The sequence below is a fragment of the Myotis daubentonii genome, chromosome 19 (genome assembly GCF_963259705.1).
Source record: "Myotis daubentonii chromosome 19, mMyoDau2.1, whole genome shotgun sequence".
Lineage (NCBI taxonomy): Eukaryota > Metazoa > Chordata > Mammalia > Chiroptera > Vespertilionidae > Myotis > Myotis daubentonii.
Window position 1 is genome coordinate 24,609,998 of NC_081858.1, and position 17,496 is coordinate 24,627,493.

Sequence of the window (17,496 nt, forward strand, 5' to 3'; positions counted from 1 at the left end):
TCGGGGAGCTAAATTAATTCATTTAGGACATGCAGAGTCTATGATGGGCACTGAGTCGGGGGGGGGGGGGCCCTGGGATTCCGCTGCCTTGAGCCAGAACGCCTGGGGCGCTGCTCCGTCCCTAAATTCTTCCTTCCAAACCAGGAGTCCCGAAACGTCATAATTATAGCAGCGGATACAGGTAACAGGTGTGCCCCGCCGCCTCGGCCTTCCAGACAGGCTTCTGGAAAATTTACTGGTCTAGCCTGGGGTGTCGTAATTACCGGAAACGACTCTGGTTTGAAGGGTTCAATGAAGACCCTCTCCAAATGTAAGACCAGACACCGATGAGCATTAGCCTTTAATGAGCCCGCAAAAAAAAAAAGAAAAAAAAGAAACTGTATCTCCATCTCTCCCAATGCCCGTAACCTCAGCGCCTCAAGTTCATTGCTGGCTGGCTGGGCGCCGAAAACACCTTGTCCGGCCCTCGCTCTGCAGAGGCGAGATCTCAGTAGCAGACGTGTGCGAGGATAATTCAGCAAAAAGCGGGGGGGGGGGGTACTCCTCAGGAAACCATTTGCTCTAAAACTCTGATGGCCCAAACCTGGGTTTGAAAAATCATAAAATAGTGAAAGTGGGATTTTAGCCCATCATCTGGAAACGGAGAGACAGGAAGGCTGCGGGGAGCCCAGGGGGGCACCCAGAGACCCCCGGCTGAAGCGCCCGCACCATCCACATGACACACGTCCCCCGTCAGAGGCTGCGTGCTGGGGAAGGCCGGAGCTGCGGGCTGCTTGGCTTTGTTTTCCGTTATCCCGGCTTTCGGGGCCGTAAGCACACTTTTTCTTCCTTCTTTGGAAGTCAAACCATGCGTTTCCCTAAAAGTTACACACACACCCAGCACCGCTATTTGTCAAGCAGCAGCGTGGACGGTGCCCCGACGTGGTTTAAGATTCCGAACTCTTCTCCGTGTGTCGGCGCTCAGCTCCGTCTATTAAGAATTCACGCTCAGAAACTTCCCGGGAACCGAGACGCCAGAAGGAAGCCCGTGTTCGCGGGCTGTTTCCACGTCTCTGAGAGGCCAGGCTGGCTGGACCACTGGGCTTGTGCTCCCTCCTCCCCCGACAAGTGATGGGGGAAGGGGCCACCCGTCCTCGCTTCCTGGGGAGGAGGAGGTGGTGGGAACCCAGACTGGGGGCCTTTATCCCCTGATGGGTGAGGGGCTCCATTAGTGTGCACACTCACCCTTGTACACACACACACACACACACGTACACTTCCAATCCCAGCAAAATGCTCTACACACACACTGAGCACAAAATAAGTGCTTATTAACTACACTGACCCAAAATAGTGAAACGTACAAGTAAATTAATCATGCCTCTCCTGGAGGCCTAACAGGATTACAAATTCAGCAAAAATTGACCACAATGAGATCAATAAGCTTCTACTTAAAACTGAACGGGGCCAAAACTTAGTATGAGCTGCTTCTTAGAGGGGAAAACACACACACGCACTCACACACACACTTTTTTTTCATTTCTTATTAAGACTTCTAAGGCCTGTGTGTGTCTGTGTGTGTGCGTGTGTGCGCGCGCACACAAGCGAGTGGGTGGGTGTATGCGTGCCTGCTTGCCTACGAGCCGAAACCAGCCCAAGGCATCCAGAGCGTGATGCCCAGACAATTTAGAAATAGTCACGGCATAAGGATCGTGAAATTGCTCCCGTTTAAAAAAAGCCAAATTCTGGGCCGCAGCCTCTCTCGCCTCAACTCCGAAACCACCACCAAAAGTTACATCGCAGGGGATGAAAACGGTCCATTTGTTTTGAGCCAATTAAGCCTCGCTACAAAAGCATGAGGGGCCTCCGATGGCTGGACCGTGGGTCCAGCGAAGGGGAGGAGAGAGGGGACTCTAATTTCTCCAGCTGCTTCCCACACTTGGCGGATCTCAAGTCAGGGAAACCTTCCTCTTGCCGGATTCGTCACTTACTTTCGTTCTCTTTCAGCCTACCATTCAGAAAAATGAGGGAAAGGAAAAAAAAAAAATATATATATATATATATATATATATATATATATATATATATTGTGTGGGAGGGCATTGCCTGCATTTCAAGTCAGCAGGACCTTCCTGGAAGGTCTGTGAAAGGCAAGATTATCCCTGAGGAGGCTCAGGTCTAGGAGGAAAACCTTGGTGGTCATTTAACGAGGTCACGGGGGGAAAGGTCACTCCTTTTTCTCACCCGCTTCGTCCCTCTTCTATGGAACACCCTGGGCGCATCTGCAAAGCTGGATGTGTCTGCAGCAGGCCTCGTGGGCCCGGCTCTTCTGCCAGAGACGTTAGCCTCAGGCACGTACCCAGGGCTCGACCCACCCAGAGCCCATCTGGGTCTTCATCCCCCCACCGGCCCCGTGTGTCTGCCTCGGCCACTAACTAAACAGACACGGGCCCTGATTGCTCACAGACCCACCATGCGGTCAGCCGTCTCGGACTGGGTCCTCCACATCTATTTCCCCCCAAAACATCTGCGGCCACGTGGAAACGCCGGGCCCCACGGGGAGAGCTCGGCCAAGAACTTTCTGTCCTTGACAGTGGCCGACAGGGGCCCCTACACGAGTCACGCACCCCTGGCTGCGCCCAGGAGGCGCTGTCTAAATGACCCCCACATTGACAAGTGATGTTCCACTCCTGAACCCCGCGTGTCAGTAAACAGCAGTGGACTCATATGGATGCACTTCTCTCCCCCTTGACGATCGCCCCTGAGAAAAAAATAAACTGCACCCCCAACTCCATCCAGAATTCCTAACTGGGGCGGGGGGGGTGGCGTTTCTGGCTCATAGGAAAGGAGGCCAGAGTGTCCCCACCAGGACTCGGGCTCACGTGTGTAAGGACTTTGTAAACAGCCCCGCGGACAACAGGGTATAGAACCCGCTCACTTTTCTCAGCAAATTCTCAACCGACCCTGGCTTTCTCTGGAAGGCTGAGCCGGGGGGGAATTCAAAGCCGGCGATGTTGTCGGCAGACTGCCCCACCCCCTCTCCCATCATAAGATGGTCCCTCAGAAGTAGTTTATTCCTGGTGGTCGTTGCCAATCACTCGACAATGCTTGTGTCCCGGGATCCAAGGGCGTCTGAACACACTGCTTCATGGCAGCGACTGAAAAGGGTCCCATCTTTCTGACATCTCACCCTGCCCTGTGTGTGGAGGGATAAGAGAGAGAGAGAGAGAGAGAGAAAGAAAGAGAGAGAGTGTGTGTGCACAAGTATGTGTGTGGAGGGGTTCGCTCACTAACTGTTCACTTACCAACATTCCAGGACCTCCCAAATATGGCCAGGAACACCACGGTGGGGCAGCGACTTCCCAAGACACAGCACACAAAGCCAGCCCCGTCAGCAGGGCCTGAGACCCTGTCACTCCAGCAGAATTTTTGACGCGAGCTTTAAGGTCAAATGAAATCTCTGTACCCCGACACTCTTGATCAGGAATGAGAAAGACAAACTAATTTTAACCTCTCAGAATTAAACGCATCTCCGGGCCACGTAGTTCTCCCAAGACGGGCCGTTGGAACAGGGAACGGGCTGTCTATTTCTGAGCAACCACGGCGATACTTTTTTGAGATAAAAGCAAGGATGAAAGCAAGATCACACACACACACACACACCCCCACACACCCACCCAAGTGTCTTCAAAGCAGTAGACTTTGCAATGAACCCCCAAAATGCCTTTGACACAGGGTCTCCCTGCTTCCGTAAACCGTCGTCCAGCACACCTCACTCACCTCACCCAAACCAAACACCGGGTACGAGTAAGTCAGCCTGCAACCCAGAGAACCTGAGACGGCGCCAAGGGTCGGGATCCCAGCGGCAAACCTTTCATGGGGAGCACGAGGCCTTCCTGGGAGACATGGGTGGAAAGAGGGCGGAGGCTGGGAGTCACACGGGGGATCCCACCGGCTCGCGTGGGCGTGGGGAAGCGGATGTTGCTGCCCCCCTCAGCTTTCCTTTAAAGATCAGAACATAAAAACCTGCTTCCCACCCCCCGCCCCCGCCCCCAACAAGGTGAGTTTGCGCTGGGACGTTCATTGGGACTTTTTCCCCTCTTTCGGGCAAGTCTATTCCATGTCTGATGTTCCTTCTGGGACATTCAGAAAGAGCCAATTTGTTACCGTGAATGCTACCCAGTCCTCCAAACCGTTCAAATCAATTGCCTTTACGTTTAAAGGGCATCTGGGTCCGGACAATGATGTATAAAATCACGAAAGGAAACGCACACGATCGCTATCCACGTCTCTCCCAGAGCCAGCTGCGCAAGGAAGCAGCCATTACGAAAACGGACCGGCTCTCTCAGCCCAGACGGAGAACGAGGACTTGGGGCACCGTGGCTGCGAGGGACCCCGACTCCGTGGGTTCCCGGGGAGCCAATCCCACGTGGACTTGCACGGCCAACACCTGCAGCGATCGGGCACAGGTTAGAGACAGCCCCATGGGATTCCAAACTGGGAAGAAACCTGTGGCGCTTTCTCTACCGCCCCCCACCCCCCCACCACACCCCACCCCCACCTCGTGTTCTTTCTGGGCCAACACCCACCGTGTTGGGAGCAGACCCTCCACTCGCTTCCCAACCCTCAGAGGCGGCTGATTAAAATGCAGGCCAGCGAACAAAGCGAGCCTGTGCCGGTTCCACCCCGTGAGAACCACGGCTCTCCGACGTCCCTCTCCTCGCTCAAGTGAAGGAAGCGTCACTCCGCTTTTCAGCCCGATCGCAAAATACGTGTGCCAGTCTGAGCCCCCTGCGGGGCACACGCGCCCACTGGTGTCCCCTCACTCACGCCCGAAGGTCACCGGTCGCCAGGGGTAAGGAAGGCTGCGTGCTGGATGCCTGCTGTCCCATCGTGGGACGGTAGCAGCGAACTCCCAGGCCCACCTCTGCGCTGGGCAACCCACTGAGCAAAAGGTGGCACGTCGCTGGTACCAGAAGATGACCGTAAAGGAGGGGAATTTCCCCGAGTGGAAGCGGCGTCCGCTTCCCACAGCTGAGAGGCGGAGTGGGGGGGGGGATTGGGAGAGGGGGGTGCTGATTCAAAGATTCCTCTCCCGGCCTAAGAGTCTCGCATGAGACCTCCATGCACGCTCACGCACAAAACACGCGTGTCTGCTACCGAAATGCTCCAGGAAACAGTCACCCGTCGCCCAGGAGGGCCCGGAGGCCCAGGTTTCATCATTAGGGCCTCTATTCACAGGCCTTGCACTCACTCAGCCCTTCCCTGAGTCAGAACCTGCCAGGGAAGGCCATGGAGAGGAGGTTCCGCTTTCTTCCCCACTCGCCCTCAGAAAGTAGATTAAGGGGGCAAGTGCAGGAGTCGCCGGGGGACGTGATGGAAACACGCGAGGCCGTGCATATGCATACGTGTGCACGCCGGGGTGGGGCGAGGGGTGCTCTTCCCACGCGCAATTGCACGGGGCCCTGCTTTGCTCTGCGGATGACGGACAGGCCCAGAGCCCACACCCACCGCAGCCGGACTCTTTCACGGCCGGCCCCCACACCCCTTCGTCTGGCTCCAGCGTGTGCGAGAAGACGAGGAAACTTGACAATGCCCCCCCGCCCCTGCCAAATGTCTCTCTTCTCGATCACGCATTCACGGACGTATCAACATCTCTGCCGCCAGCGGTCAAAAACGCGCACTCAAATCTGTCCGCCTGAGAAACGCCTAAACATAGACACTGTCCTAAAACAAACACATCGCTGGGCGGGTCAGAATCCCGACTGGAGGCAGAGCGATGAAGCCAGGGGGGATGAGCAGGTGGGGGAGCAGCGAGGAAAGGCTGGACCAGGGGTGGGCAAACTTTCTGACTCGAGGGGCCACAATGGGTTCTTAAACTGGACCGGAGGGCCGGAACAAAAGCCTGGATGGAGTGTTTGTGTGAACTAACATAAATGCAAAGTAAACATCATTTCATAAAAGGGTACGGTCTTTTTTTTCAATAGTTTTATTCATTTCAGACGGGCCGGATCCGGCCCGCGGGCCGTAGTTTGCCCACGGCTGGGCTAGAAGGTGCACCCACTGGTTACAGGGGCCACCCATAAACCCAGATCCCCCCCCCACAACCCTGCATGAGAGGGTTCGGGTGTTTTTATGTCGCAGTGGGCTTGGGCGACCTCCCAGAACATCTGATCCTATGACATGATGCCATAGCCTTTTCATCTCTACAATGAACTCAACAGAGCTAAACGTCTTCCTTCCTAGGAGCATTTATCTGCTGAGTGCTGTGGGCAAAGGAGATCGCTCGCAGAGCACAGAGCACGACCCAGAGTTACTGTCACTCTAGTGGAGAGAACCGTGATTCTGCTAAACCTTCCAGCATGCAATAGGCTCAGGAGATCCCTGTGACATTCCAAGGATCTAGACTTCCACGGTGGGAGGAATTTTCCTCCCTCTAATTTCACCGGGTCCTCGCCCAAATATTTATGAAAGATGTAGATTTCATATCAGCCCAGAGTATCGAGTAACTTCTTGGCGAGGGCAGCCCGATTTTCGGGACCCATTAAGATTCTTTGCGGAAATTTAAATACCTCTGTCAGGCAAACGAAATCGTATCAGGAACCATAGACTTTCATTGCTAGAAAGAGAAATTAGATTAACCAAGCCTCACTCCTTTCCTAGAAACCTCAATAAAATAAGAAGTCCATTTCGACAGTCTCTTACTTCCGGGACTGAAGGAGGGGGCCTCCCAAGACATCTAAATGAATTTATATTAAAGAAAGCTATCCTTGAGGATAGCTGCAAAAAAAAAAAAAGTATCTATTTACACAGAGGAGAATACATAAGTATATGTTATATATTAGAAGGCGGTGGCTATTTAAAAGCAAAACAGCCAGGAAAAAAAAAAAAAAAATCCAGGGCAGAAACCATAGCAAGCTCCACACTAAGAAGCTTTCAGCCCCTGAAAACATCCTTGTCCTTTATTAATATTTAGTGGAAATGTATAATTGCAGATGTGTGCGGGGTTGGGGTTTTATGTCGGGAGGCGGGCAAAGAAGACAGGTTTATTACAGCCATGAAATATTAAACAAGCACCAAGCACAGTAGTAGTATGTCCTGGGCTAGCCAGGGAGCAGGCAGGCCCCCACGTCAGCTGCACAAAGGGGGCTCCTGTTTACATTACCCCCCGATTAACACCTGCGAAGTTTTGGGTTACATCTTCCGGAGGCTGCAAAAAGTCACATGGAGGCATGCGACCCTGGCTGGATGCTTTCACAGGGAGACGGGAATGCAAGGCTCCTTTGCCTTGCCCCCAAACAAGTTGGCGTGAGCCTGAAAAAGCTCTCCAAAGGTGTGGGGGTGTGGGGGAGTGGGGGAAACGGTTCAGAAAAACAGCCCTCGGAGCCCCCCTCCGTCCCCCAGCCCGCCCCATGTCTAAAGGAAATTCGGTGTTCAAATCCCGCCCGCCTCGGATTTCTCAGCACCGTTCTGCTGTGTTCCGACTGGAACGCTGAGGGGAGCGTGAAATTCCAAAAATTTCTCCCGCATCACTGTAGACATGTCCTACTTCCCAAAAGGGCAGGATTGCGTGCAGGGCGAAGACAGAGACCTCTCCCCCTTCAGTGTATGGGAAAGAGCGTTTCGAGACTGCTCCCGATTTTAAGAGAGAGAGAGAGAGAGAGAGAGAGAGAGAGAGAGAGAGAGAGAGAGAGAGAGCATCCCATGGAATGGAAGTTTGGCCAGGATCGACTTATGACAGAATATGGTGAATTCCAGTTTTAAAAATTCTGGGGAAAGAGGCAGGAGGAGAGAGACAAGCATACTGTTTCCTACAATCTCTCCTTCATCAACAATCTAGCATTATTTCGAGTTCTTTATCAGTTTTGAAATTCCTCCATGGCCACACATCTATTACGGAGATAGGTGGACAATTCTGCAAACTCATTTCAAATGCATGGCAACCTCACTGATGTCATGGATGCCTGAATAGGCCCAAACGCAGGCTGGGGTTGTGTGTGTGTGTGTGTGTGTGTGTGTGTGTGTGTGTGTGTGTGTGTTTCCCCCTTTGCACAACCTCACCGTTTCCCCCAACTCCAACTTTGTGCAAACGGGGCCTCATGATGAGATGTAGAGTTTCATTATATAAAAGTTGTTCGGTGGGTTGATTAAGAAGTCAGGGGAAGCGTGATTTGGAGAGACTCGCTTTCCTGGTTAAAAAAAAAAAAAAAAAATCGTGATCACATGTCAAGCTGGCCTAGACTTTCCCAGAACTGCAACTTGCCAGTGGAGTTTCCTCCCCTCTGAAGGGCATCTGAACCCCTTAAGACAAGCTGGGCACGTCCGGCTTGTGCAGCTCTGAAGACGTATTCCTTCTCTCCGATCTGAGCACGGGTCATTTTGTTAAATACCGACTAGTATTTTGTCATCGGAGCGAAGAATTTCAGAAACGGTGTTAATATTTAATCGCATTAGTACTGGCGTGTTTTACGGCGTGACAAAATAAAATATCATTACAAAAGTGGGCTTTGCCTGGAAGCGGGGTGGTGGGGGTGGGTGGACGAAAGTGCTTGCTGGGGCTGGGTCCCAGGGAAGGTATTATTCAAAGCCACTGGACACCACTGCCTCCCGGCTGATGGGAACACATAGGCACGTGTTCAAGGGAAAGCGGGGCATTTTACTTTAATGGTGTTGTGTTTCTTTTTTGTTTTCTGGTTTTTTTGGGGTTTTTTACTCTATTTCAAAGTGGCACACTTCACTGTGATTTTCAGCCGGGGGACTCGGGGGCCTGTTGAGGGCTCTGTGTACCTATTTATACAACATGTGCAGATGGAACTGTGGGGTGTTATCATAATGAAAAGTTTAATCATCCTTATTTACTACCAGTAAGGGAGCAGCGATCGGAGGCAAATGCCTTATAAAGCCGTAACCAGAAGCCCCAAGGCTGCAGAGGCTGCAAGGGACCTCGATTTAGGGCTTTATCTAGGAAACCTGTCCTTCCCACATCACCGAGTGGAAAACAAAGGAGGTCAAGTGGGTGGACGGAACTCCCTGTCCTCCTGGGTGCAGGGGAGGGCTGCGTCGGGCGGGCGTCTTGGGCAAATCAACCCTAAAGTGACTAGCATCTGTCTCCAAAAAAAAAAAAAAAAATTTCCCTCGTCTGTCTGTGATCATGAAACAAGCAAAATAGAACATTTCTTTCATGACATTTCTCCATTCACAGCCTGCATCTTTTCATTTATTTTTTTTTTTTTCCTGTCAAGGAAGATTCCTGGGGTGGACTGGGAAGGGAGTGGTGGGACACCTTTAAAAAAAACAAAAAACAACTCATTAAAGCCACTCAATCCTTCTCCACCTAAGATCTTTCAAAAGACTCAAAGGCAAAGTGCTACTGGTTTTTCTTTATGAATTCACTAAATCGGGTTTTTCTTTTCTTAACTTTTCTCACCCCATTTGGGCCAATATGTTCTTAATTACTGGGGGGCGGGGGGGGGGGGAAGAGGAGGGGGTGGAGGAGGGACAGCCAGGCCCAGCCAGGTAGAAGTGACAGGGGCTGGGATTTGTGCTAACCAGCTATCGATCGAGAGGTTGTGTACAAGAAAATAAAAGAGAAGGGGGGGGCGAGCAAGCAGGATGCTGTGTCCAACTCCATTTTTAAAAGGAGGCGGGGGGGGGAGAAAAGGGGAGAAGACGCGGAGGGTCCCAAACTAACCAATTTATGGCCTCGCCTGGGAGAAGCCTGGAGAATGCTGATGCCGTGCATGCTAAACACCCGGCTTCAAATGAGAGAGCGGCGTCCCGGGCTGGGCAGTAGGCGAACAAAGAGAAAAGCAGCAAGCAGCGAGGCCGGCCGCATTCATGAATTAGAAACCCTAAGCGGGAAAGCTACCCACCCGGGACAGGCGCCGGCCCTGGGAACCCTGAGTCTGAGCCACCCAACTCCTGCCGTACGTCCCCTCCCCCTCCTGCCCGTGCCACTCTCCCAAAACCTACCCAGCCCTTGAACCCAGGGCCAAGAGATGGCAGGCTGCGGGGAGGACTAGGGAAATGAAGGCAGAGGAAGAGAACTCTAAGAGAGGGCAAAAATCAAGGAATGTGGTTTTTAAAGACGGGGTTTGCGTCGCCAGCGACTGGTTTCATGATACAATTCAGCCTGTTGACACCAAGGGGATTCAAGTAGGGTTTAAAAGAAAAAAAGGTAGAAATGGAGGGGGGGGGGCGGGAAGAAAGAAAGAAATGATGTTACCTAACTTTAAGAAGGCATTATTTGTGAGGAGGGGGGTCAGGGGGGAGAGGAAGGCCCCATTAAAATGAAATGGATATCTATAGCAGCCTCGTCTTCTCCAGGTTAAAAAACTGTTATTACTTAACTGCAATGGCGGTTCATTGACTAGCCCCCACCCCACCCACCTTCAAAGCCCCCAGGTCTGATTGGGGGGACGGAGGGGAGTGCTTAGAATGCAAAAGAGAGCTAGGACCGGACATCTGTCACCAAAGCCAGGGAGATATTGACAGACGCGGGTCCTTTGTGTCTTAAGAATATATATCCACATCCCCGTACGCAAACGATGCCCTGGTGGAGTGGCCAGGCCTCTGCCAAGCAGACCCCCACCCCAGTCCCACCAAAGGTCCAGGGGCTGCCCCTGGGAAAGACGGCCTGCCTCCCACAACCCCTACAGGTACCCAGCTTCTCAATGAAACTCCAACAGTTAACCAGAGACAAAACAGCTACTCATCAGGAACAAATGTCAAATTAGGCGTTGCCTCTGAGTGAGAGTGATGCTGCCACCACCAGAGCTGGGAACTTTCTTTTTTTTTTTTCTAAAGATGCTGGCACACAGGGGAGGAGCTGGAGCTAGAGGCTGGCTGCCTAGAAAAGGTGGGGAGGCATGAACATAACTTCCCACGTGCCCTGCCTACCAGGAGCCGAGCACGCAACCCCTAAAAACCAGAACCAGCCTGGAGGTTGAGGCTGAGACCTCTGAGCAACCAGCCGGAGGGGGGTGGGGGCTCTGCCATAATCCTCAAAGCGCTGCCCCCTAAGTTCCTCGAACCCAGTGGCACCAGAATCTACCTGGCAGCACCTAAGGGGAGCTGGGGAGGGAGGGGCAGACTCATAGAGCCCTTGGTGTGAGTCAGAGGAAGGGTACCCAGCTCTGAGCTGGGCACTGAAAGAAGGCCCTGTGGTCTCCTAATTCCAAAGGACTCCCTCCTTCCATGGGGCCTGCCAGGCTGCAGACCAGGCTGCAGAGGCTAAGGCCTGCCAGGGGGGCAGGGCGGGTCTCTGGGAGGTAAGAAGGGGACCAGAAAGGTGGGGGGTAGGGCATATACCTTCTTTGCTGCTGGGGTTCTGGGGTTTGGCCTTCTCCCAGGGCGCCAGCGTTTTGTCGTCCTCGGCACCGTCCACCAGGGTCTTGTCGGCGGGCATGTACCAGGTGGCGCTGTGCTCTGCCATGAGGGAGTCCAGGTCGATGGTGCTCATGGCGCTCTTGACAGCCTCCGAGCAGCAGCTGCCCAGCTCGCTGTCTCCGTTCTGGGCGCCCGACGCCCCCACAGCACACTCGCCCTTCTTGCCCCCCTTGAGCCCCAGGGGCTGGTCCTCGGAGATGCTGAACTGCTGCCTCTGCAGCTGGATCTGTGCCTGGAGGATCTCCAGGGGGTGGATCTCATCGGGCGGCGGTGCCCCGCTGCTGCTCGTCGGGGTCCGGACCTGCTCCAGGCCAGGCGTGCCCGGGTGGCCAGCGCCCCCACCGCTGCCATAGCTGTCAGGGGTCGAGGTAGAGGTAGACATGATGCCTAGGCCGAGCGGGGGCGGGGGCGCCTTGGGTCCGTGCTCCCCTGCGCCCACCCCCCGGGGAGGGAGTTTGGGCGAACCTGTCACCAGGGGGCTCCTACTCGCTTTGGCCAGGGCCTGGGGGTTGTCAGAGCTGGATGACACTTCGTCCTCGTTGGCGTAGCTGGTGCTCACCTCGTCGGAGGCGAACTCGCCCACGTGCGGGGAGCTCCCGTCTGACTTGGCTCCGCCATCCAGGGACGCCATGAGGTCCGGCTGGTCCCCCAGGAGCAATTCGGCCCCTTTCCCCCAAGAGGGCGAGGTGAGCGCTTTCTCATGGGGCGTGGGCGCCCCGCGTGCCTCGCCCGTCGAGCTTCCCCCCAGGGCCGCGCCTGGCTGCGGCTGCCCTGGGCTGACCCCGGGCGCGCCCCCGCTGTCCGGTGCCGCGGAGTACTTGTCGAAAAAGGTCCCCGGGCTCACGTGACCACTGTCCCTTTTTCTGCGACCCCGGCCCCGGCCACCGCCCCCGGGGACCGGCTTGCCATCGTTCCCCGACGTGGATTCCAGGGTGTAGTTTGGGGAGAGGCTAGTGCTGTCCCCCTGGGAGGGAGGGTTGGGCGGCCCCGAGGTTTTGTTGCCACTGCTACCGGTCCCCGCGGGGCCTCCGGGCCCTGGGGCCCCCGGAGCAGTCCCTCCGGGGTAGTAATCCGAGCCCGGGTTGCCGGCCACGGCCGCGCCGCCGTCGGCCTCGTTCTGGCTCAATTTCCTCTTCCCCTCGGGCGGGTTCTTCTTGTTAAAGGTCACGTTGAGGTTGGGGGCCCCGAGGCTGGCGATCATGTTCTGGCAGGCGGTGGAGAGCGCAGCCAGGCAGCTCTGGCCGAACAGGTTGTCCTTGGAGCTGGGCTTGTTGAAGGAACCCAGCGAGAGCGCGCCCAGCTTACTGGCCGAGGGGCGCTGGCTGGACTGGAAATCCGGCTGCGGCGGGTACGCGCCCCCTCCGCCGCCGCCGCCGCCGCCTCCGGTGCCGCCGCCGCCCCCGCCCGCACTCGGGGGCGAGTTCACGCCTGGGCCGCTGTGCGGGGTGGCCTGCCGGTTCGCGGCGCCGAACGGGAAGCCAGGCTGGCCCCCGAGCGCAGACGCGGTGAAATCCGGCGGAGGGGGCCGGCGCTCAGAGGGAGCGCTAGGCAGCCCCACTCCAGCCCCCGGTGACTGCAGTGGGCCCAGGCCGGCCAGGCTGCCCCCGAACTGCAGGCCAGGGGAGGGCAGCGCGGGCACGTGGCCCTCTCCGGGCATCCTCAGCGGCTCCTGAAGGGGGCCCCGGAACAGCACCCCCGAGCCACCGGGCGGAGGGGGCGGCGCCAGCCCAGGGTCGTGCGGGCCGCAGTCCGCGGGCAGGCCCGAGCCGCCCATCCTGCGGGGCAGCAGGTCGCCCGGCGGCGGGTGAGGACCTGGGAACCACGCGCTCTCCTGCGCCAAGTGGGGCGCCTGCGGCTCGAAGGTGCCCAGGCGCCCCGCGCCCGCGCCGCCGCTTTCGCGTTCAAAGTTCGGCTGGGCCAAGCCGCCCACCGGGCCGCCGTGCACCAGGCCACCCTGGCCCACGTCCCCGGGGTGGCCTAGCTGGGCCAGGTTGGGTTGGCGCAGCCGCTGCTGCTGATTCCGCGACGCCATCTGCTTAATCATGAGAGCCGCGTTTTGGCGCTGCTGCTGCTGCTGCTGCTGCTGTTGTTGCTGGTGCTGCTGCTGCTGCAGGGACTGGTGCTCCGGGGCCGGGTGCTGCAGGGGCGGCCCGGAGGGGAAGCTGTCAGGGACCGGCGGTGTGAACTCGCCGGGGAGGCCCGAATAGGCCGAGGGCGAGAGGTGGTTGTCCAGCGCGCCGTTGTGCATGCTGCCGTTCCACGAAGCGCAGCGGTCCACTCCCGCGCCGCCCGGGAAGTCAAAGCGCGGCCTCTTGGCCACGTTCATGTAGGGGGGCGCGTCGAAATGCTGCAGCCGCTGGTTGGGCGCCTGCTGGGGAGGAGGATGCTGCATGTTGAACACGGGCTCCGAATACGGGTGCATGCTCCGGTTCTCCAGCCTGTGGATCGGGTACTCGAACTGCGCGTGCTGGCTGGGCAGCATGGGGCCCCCGTCTTGCAGGCTGCCGCTGGGTGTGCCCGCCTCGCCCTGCTGGGGCCGCGGGAGCGCGGGCGGGCACGAATTTTGTCGGACCAGAAGCCCGGGCGGCGGAGGCTGCTGCTGCTGCGGCGGCGGCGGCTGCTGAGTCTGCTGTGGGGGCTGCTGCTGCGGGGGTGGCGGGGCCTGCTGGGGAGGTTGCATTAAGGGGTGCCTGGAGCCTACTCCCGGCTCCAAGCCCACCGGCATCTTGCGGGCCCCGCCGAACCTCTCGAAGAAAACGCCGTGCTGCTGCTGCTGCTGCTGCTGCTGCTGCTGTTGCTGCTGTTGCTGCTGCTGGGCGTGCATTTTGGACAAGCCCACCATGCCTGCAGCTCTGGGCATAGCCGAGGCACCCGGGAAAGAGCCCCCGGGAACCTGGCGACCCGCCGCATAATGAGGCAACTGCCCTTCGGAATCGGAGGGCGAAAACATGTCGAAATGTCCCGAGGGCGCCTCGCCCGGGTAATTGTATTCCAGCGAGTCGACGGCTCCTTGGTTCGCCACCCTCCGGTTCTCCAGACTGTGGGAATCAGAGCCGCTGGAGGCGGGGAGGCCGTGGAAGGAGGCGGCTCGGTTAGGGCTCTGGTCCAGCGGCAAGCACGGGGCCGGCACGGCGTGGCCCGAGGCGCCCGAACTGTGAAAGTCCGGGAGGTTGCCGGGTCGCTGGGGGCCGAAGCTCTCAGGCCCCTGGCTCTCCGCCAGATGATCATAACCCTCGGCGAAGGGCGGCTGGCTGCCCAGGCCAGCGCCGGCGCCGCCGTAGCCGAGCAGGCGACCCCCGTGCAGGCATGAGGCCCCTGGGTCCGGGCCACCAAAGTTGCCCCCGAAGTGAGGGTGATGTTGGTGAGGGTGGTGGCCGCCCGGGTGGCCGTGGTGCGGCTGCTGGCCTCCAAAGAATCCGTGCACCGGCTGCGCCTGCAGCCCCCCCGCGTGCAACTCCGAGTGGCCGCGCGCGTGGAAGCCGTAGGGCTCCATGTTCATGCCCAGGATCGGGGGCTCGCCCAGCGCGCTCATGGCAGGGTCCACGGGGCCAGGAGGTCCCCCCGCGTGGAAAGCCGGAGCCTTAAAGTGGGTGTTCATGCTCAGTCCGGCCTCGTTAAAGTTCCTCTCGCCCTGGCCAGCGTTCCTGCTGTTGATCTGGGGCTCGAATTGGTCCAGCCCAAACATACTTGGCGGGGGGGTGGGGAAATCAATAGGGCATGACAGCCTGCTCTCCGCGGCGCGCCTCCGGCCAGCTACTCCGTCCGGCCCTGGGCTGGGACGCTCGCTCGGCACCGGCACCGCGGGGACGCAGTGCGCACCGCCACCGCTCCTGGCCTGTGGCGGCTGGGGCTTCTCCGCTCCTCTCCCGAAGCTCTGGCTCTGCCCCACGCGGGTCTCTCACATCTTGCGGCGCCGCAGGGCCTCCAGGAGCCGTGTCGGAGGGCCCATGCCCCAGGCGGTTGGCACAGCCGCGGGTGGGTTTGCGGGGAGGGAACAGAGCTGCAGGCGAGTGGAGACAAAAAGTTAAGTGGGGGGAAGGAGGCGGGAAGGAGGCAGGGAAAGCGGAGCGATCACCTTCTTAAGTCCGAACGGGTCGGGTGGGGAGCCCCAGCAAGCTGCCCGAAGCCTCTCCGAGTGAGTCCGAAGCGGAGCTGCTCAGGGGCCGGGCAGGGAGACCCTTTAAAGCCGTGGCTGGAGCCCGGGCACGGACAGAGCGGTCCCTCCCCCCTCCCCCGGAGTCCCAGCGCGCGGTAGCTCGAGCCTCCGCCAAGCACGATCCACTCGCACAGTCCCCGTCGGCCCCGAGCAAGCGGCTACTGTTTCTTCAGCTGGTCCGAGGGCTGGAGGCTCCGCTCGACATCACCCGTGCCGGCCCCCGAGCCGAGGGCGCAGCGGGGCTGGGAAGGCAGCGGGCACCCGGGGCTGGACCCCGAGGGATAGGGGAAGACGCGGTTCCCCCGCTCCGCGGCCGGTGCGCTGCACCCCGGCGCGCCGCACCCCCGCGCGCCGCTTCGCTGCCAGGTCCGCCGACTGCAGCTTGAGTCCTCCCGCTGTTCGGTGTCTGAGTTCGCCGGGGTCCCCGCGCCCGGTTCCAGGCGCGGACAGGCAGCGAAACGAGGGGTTGGGTCTCTCCAAGGCTCGGGTTCCCTGCCTCCGCGCCGAGGTGCTTCGCGAGTCCCCCCTCGGACCTGGGGAGGGGGGCGGGCGCGGGTTGGAGGACCACACTGGGCGAGCCGGCTCAGGCGTTCCCGCGGAGCTCTCGGAGCCCAGAATGCGGGGGCGGGGGCAGCTCTGGGGGGTCCGCGCACCCCTCTCCTGGCTAACGCGGGCGGGGGGGCTGCGTGGGGCGTTCCGAGGGTCTCAGCTCCCCTCTCTGTGTCTGCCTCTCGCCCAGCGCTGAGAGAAGCAGCAACAAGTTTTGCATTTCAGCAATCAATTTCAGCCATTACCTCTGCACCAATCAGCACAGCCCGAGCTGGGTCCGGGGCGGGGCTCGCTGTTAAGGTGGTCCTGGGTACTGGCTGCCGAGGCCCCCCTACGAACCCGCACTTCGCCAACTCCCGGGTCCCCCGCTCGGGTCTCGCCCGGGGGTCCGGCGCCAGTGCGCTCGGGGCGCGCGCCCTGGCCTCCCAGCGCATCGGGGTGGGGAGGGCGCAGGCTTAGAATGGCGGGAGCCTGGCTTTGTTCACCCCCTTCCTACTCACACAGTTACCAACTCCCCACCCCCAACTGAAGCGAGACCTGCGGGGTGGGCAGGGGGCGGGGAGGTGGGTGGTAAGCGGTGCGGGGCGCTCAGACAATGGGGTCTCCAGGCACAGCTCCTGGACTCGCCGGGAAAGTCGCTAAGTATCGCCGGTGCTTCAACCCGAGGCGAACCCTCGGCTCTCCACCGCAGTCGGCTCACCAGTGGCGCCCAACTTAACCGGTCCCCGGATTTTCCTGGAGCTGAAAGCAGACCGGGAACCCCTGAAGTTAGGGTTCTCCTCCAGACACCCGCGCTCCTGCTCGCCCCTCCCTCGCCAGGGCATGCACAATTGTTCCCTTAACCCCACTGCCTGAGGTTCCCAGTCCTCAGTCGCTGGCTTCCACCGGGAGGAGCCGTGACCACTCGGTCACTTTATTGGGGGGGGGGGGGGGCACTTCGGCTAAGTCCAGCGCAGAGCCGCGAGGAAGATGAGCGCGCCGAGGACGCACGGGCGGGCGGGAGGACCCCGCTACTGGCACCCGGACCGAGGCCCAGGGGGCGCGAGGTTGGCCTCCTTAAGAGATCAATTAAACTGTAGAGGCCAAGGAATTGGGTTGTGATACTAAAATCAATAGGAGTAATTTAATATCTGCCCTGCTCTTTATGAAATATTTATCCCAATAATCTTAGTTAAAATGTTTAGATCTTCCTGATCCCCACTGAGGCTGAAATCTATCTTGCAGTTGGAGGTTGGAAGTTAGAGGTGATGGGGGGCAGAGAAGGTGTTTATTCTATGTGCCTGCCTGTGTGAGTATTTTCCTCCCTGAAGTGTGTGCGGGAAGGAAGGGGAGAAGGCCTTGAACGCTCCTGGCTATAAAATAGCACGAGGCAATTTGGTGAGACGACCAGCATTCTTAGGAGAAGGGGAGGAAGGGGGGGAAAA

At 58.4% G+C, this 17,496-nt stretch overlaps 1 protein-coding gene across 1 annotated transcript in view; it reads right to left on the bottom strand.

Annotated features, from left to right (window-relative positions):
* Positions 1-16,536, bottom strand: part of MN1 (MN1 proto-oncogene, transcriptional regulator) — a 44,026-nt gene extending 27,490 nt beyond the window's left edge. Inside the window, exon 1 of the mRNA XM_059676841.1 lies at positions 11,290-16,536. Coding sequence (XP_059532824.1) covers positions 11,290-15,052 — 3,763 coding nt within the window. The 5' untranslated portion in view covers positions 15,053-16,536. The remainder of the gene's footprint in view (positions 1-11,289) is intronic.
* Between the last annotated feature and the right edge of the window lie 960 nt (positions 16,537-17,496).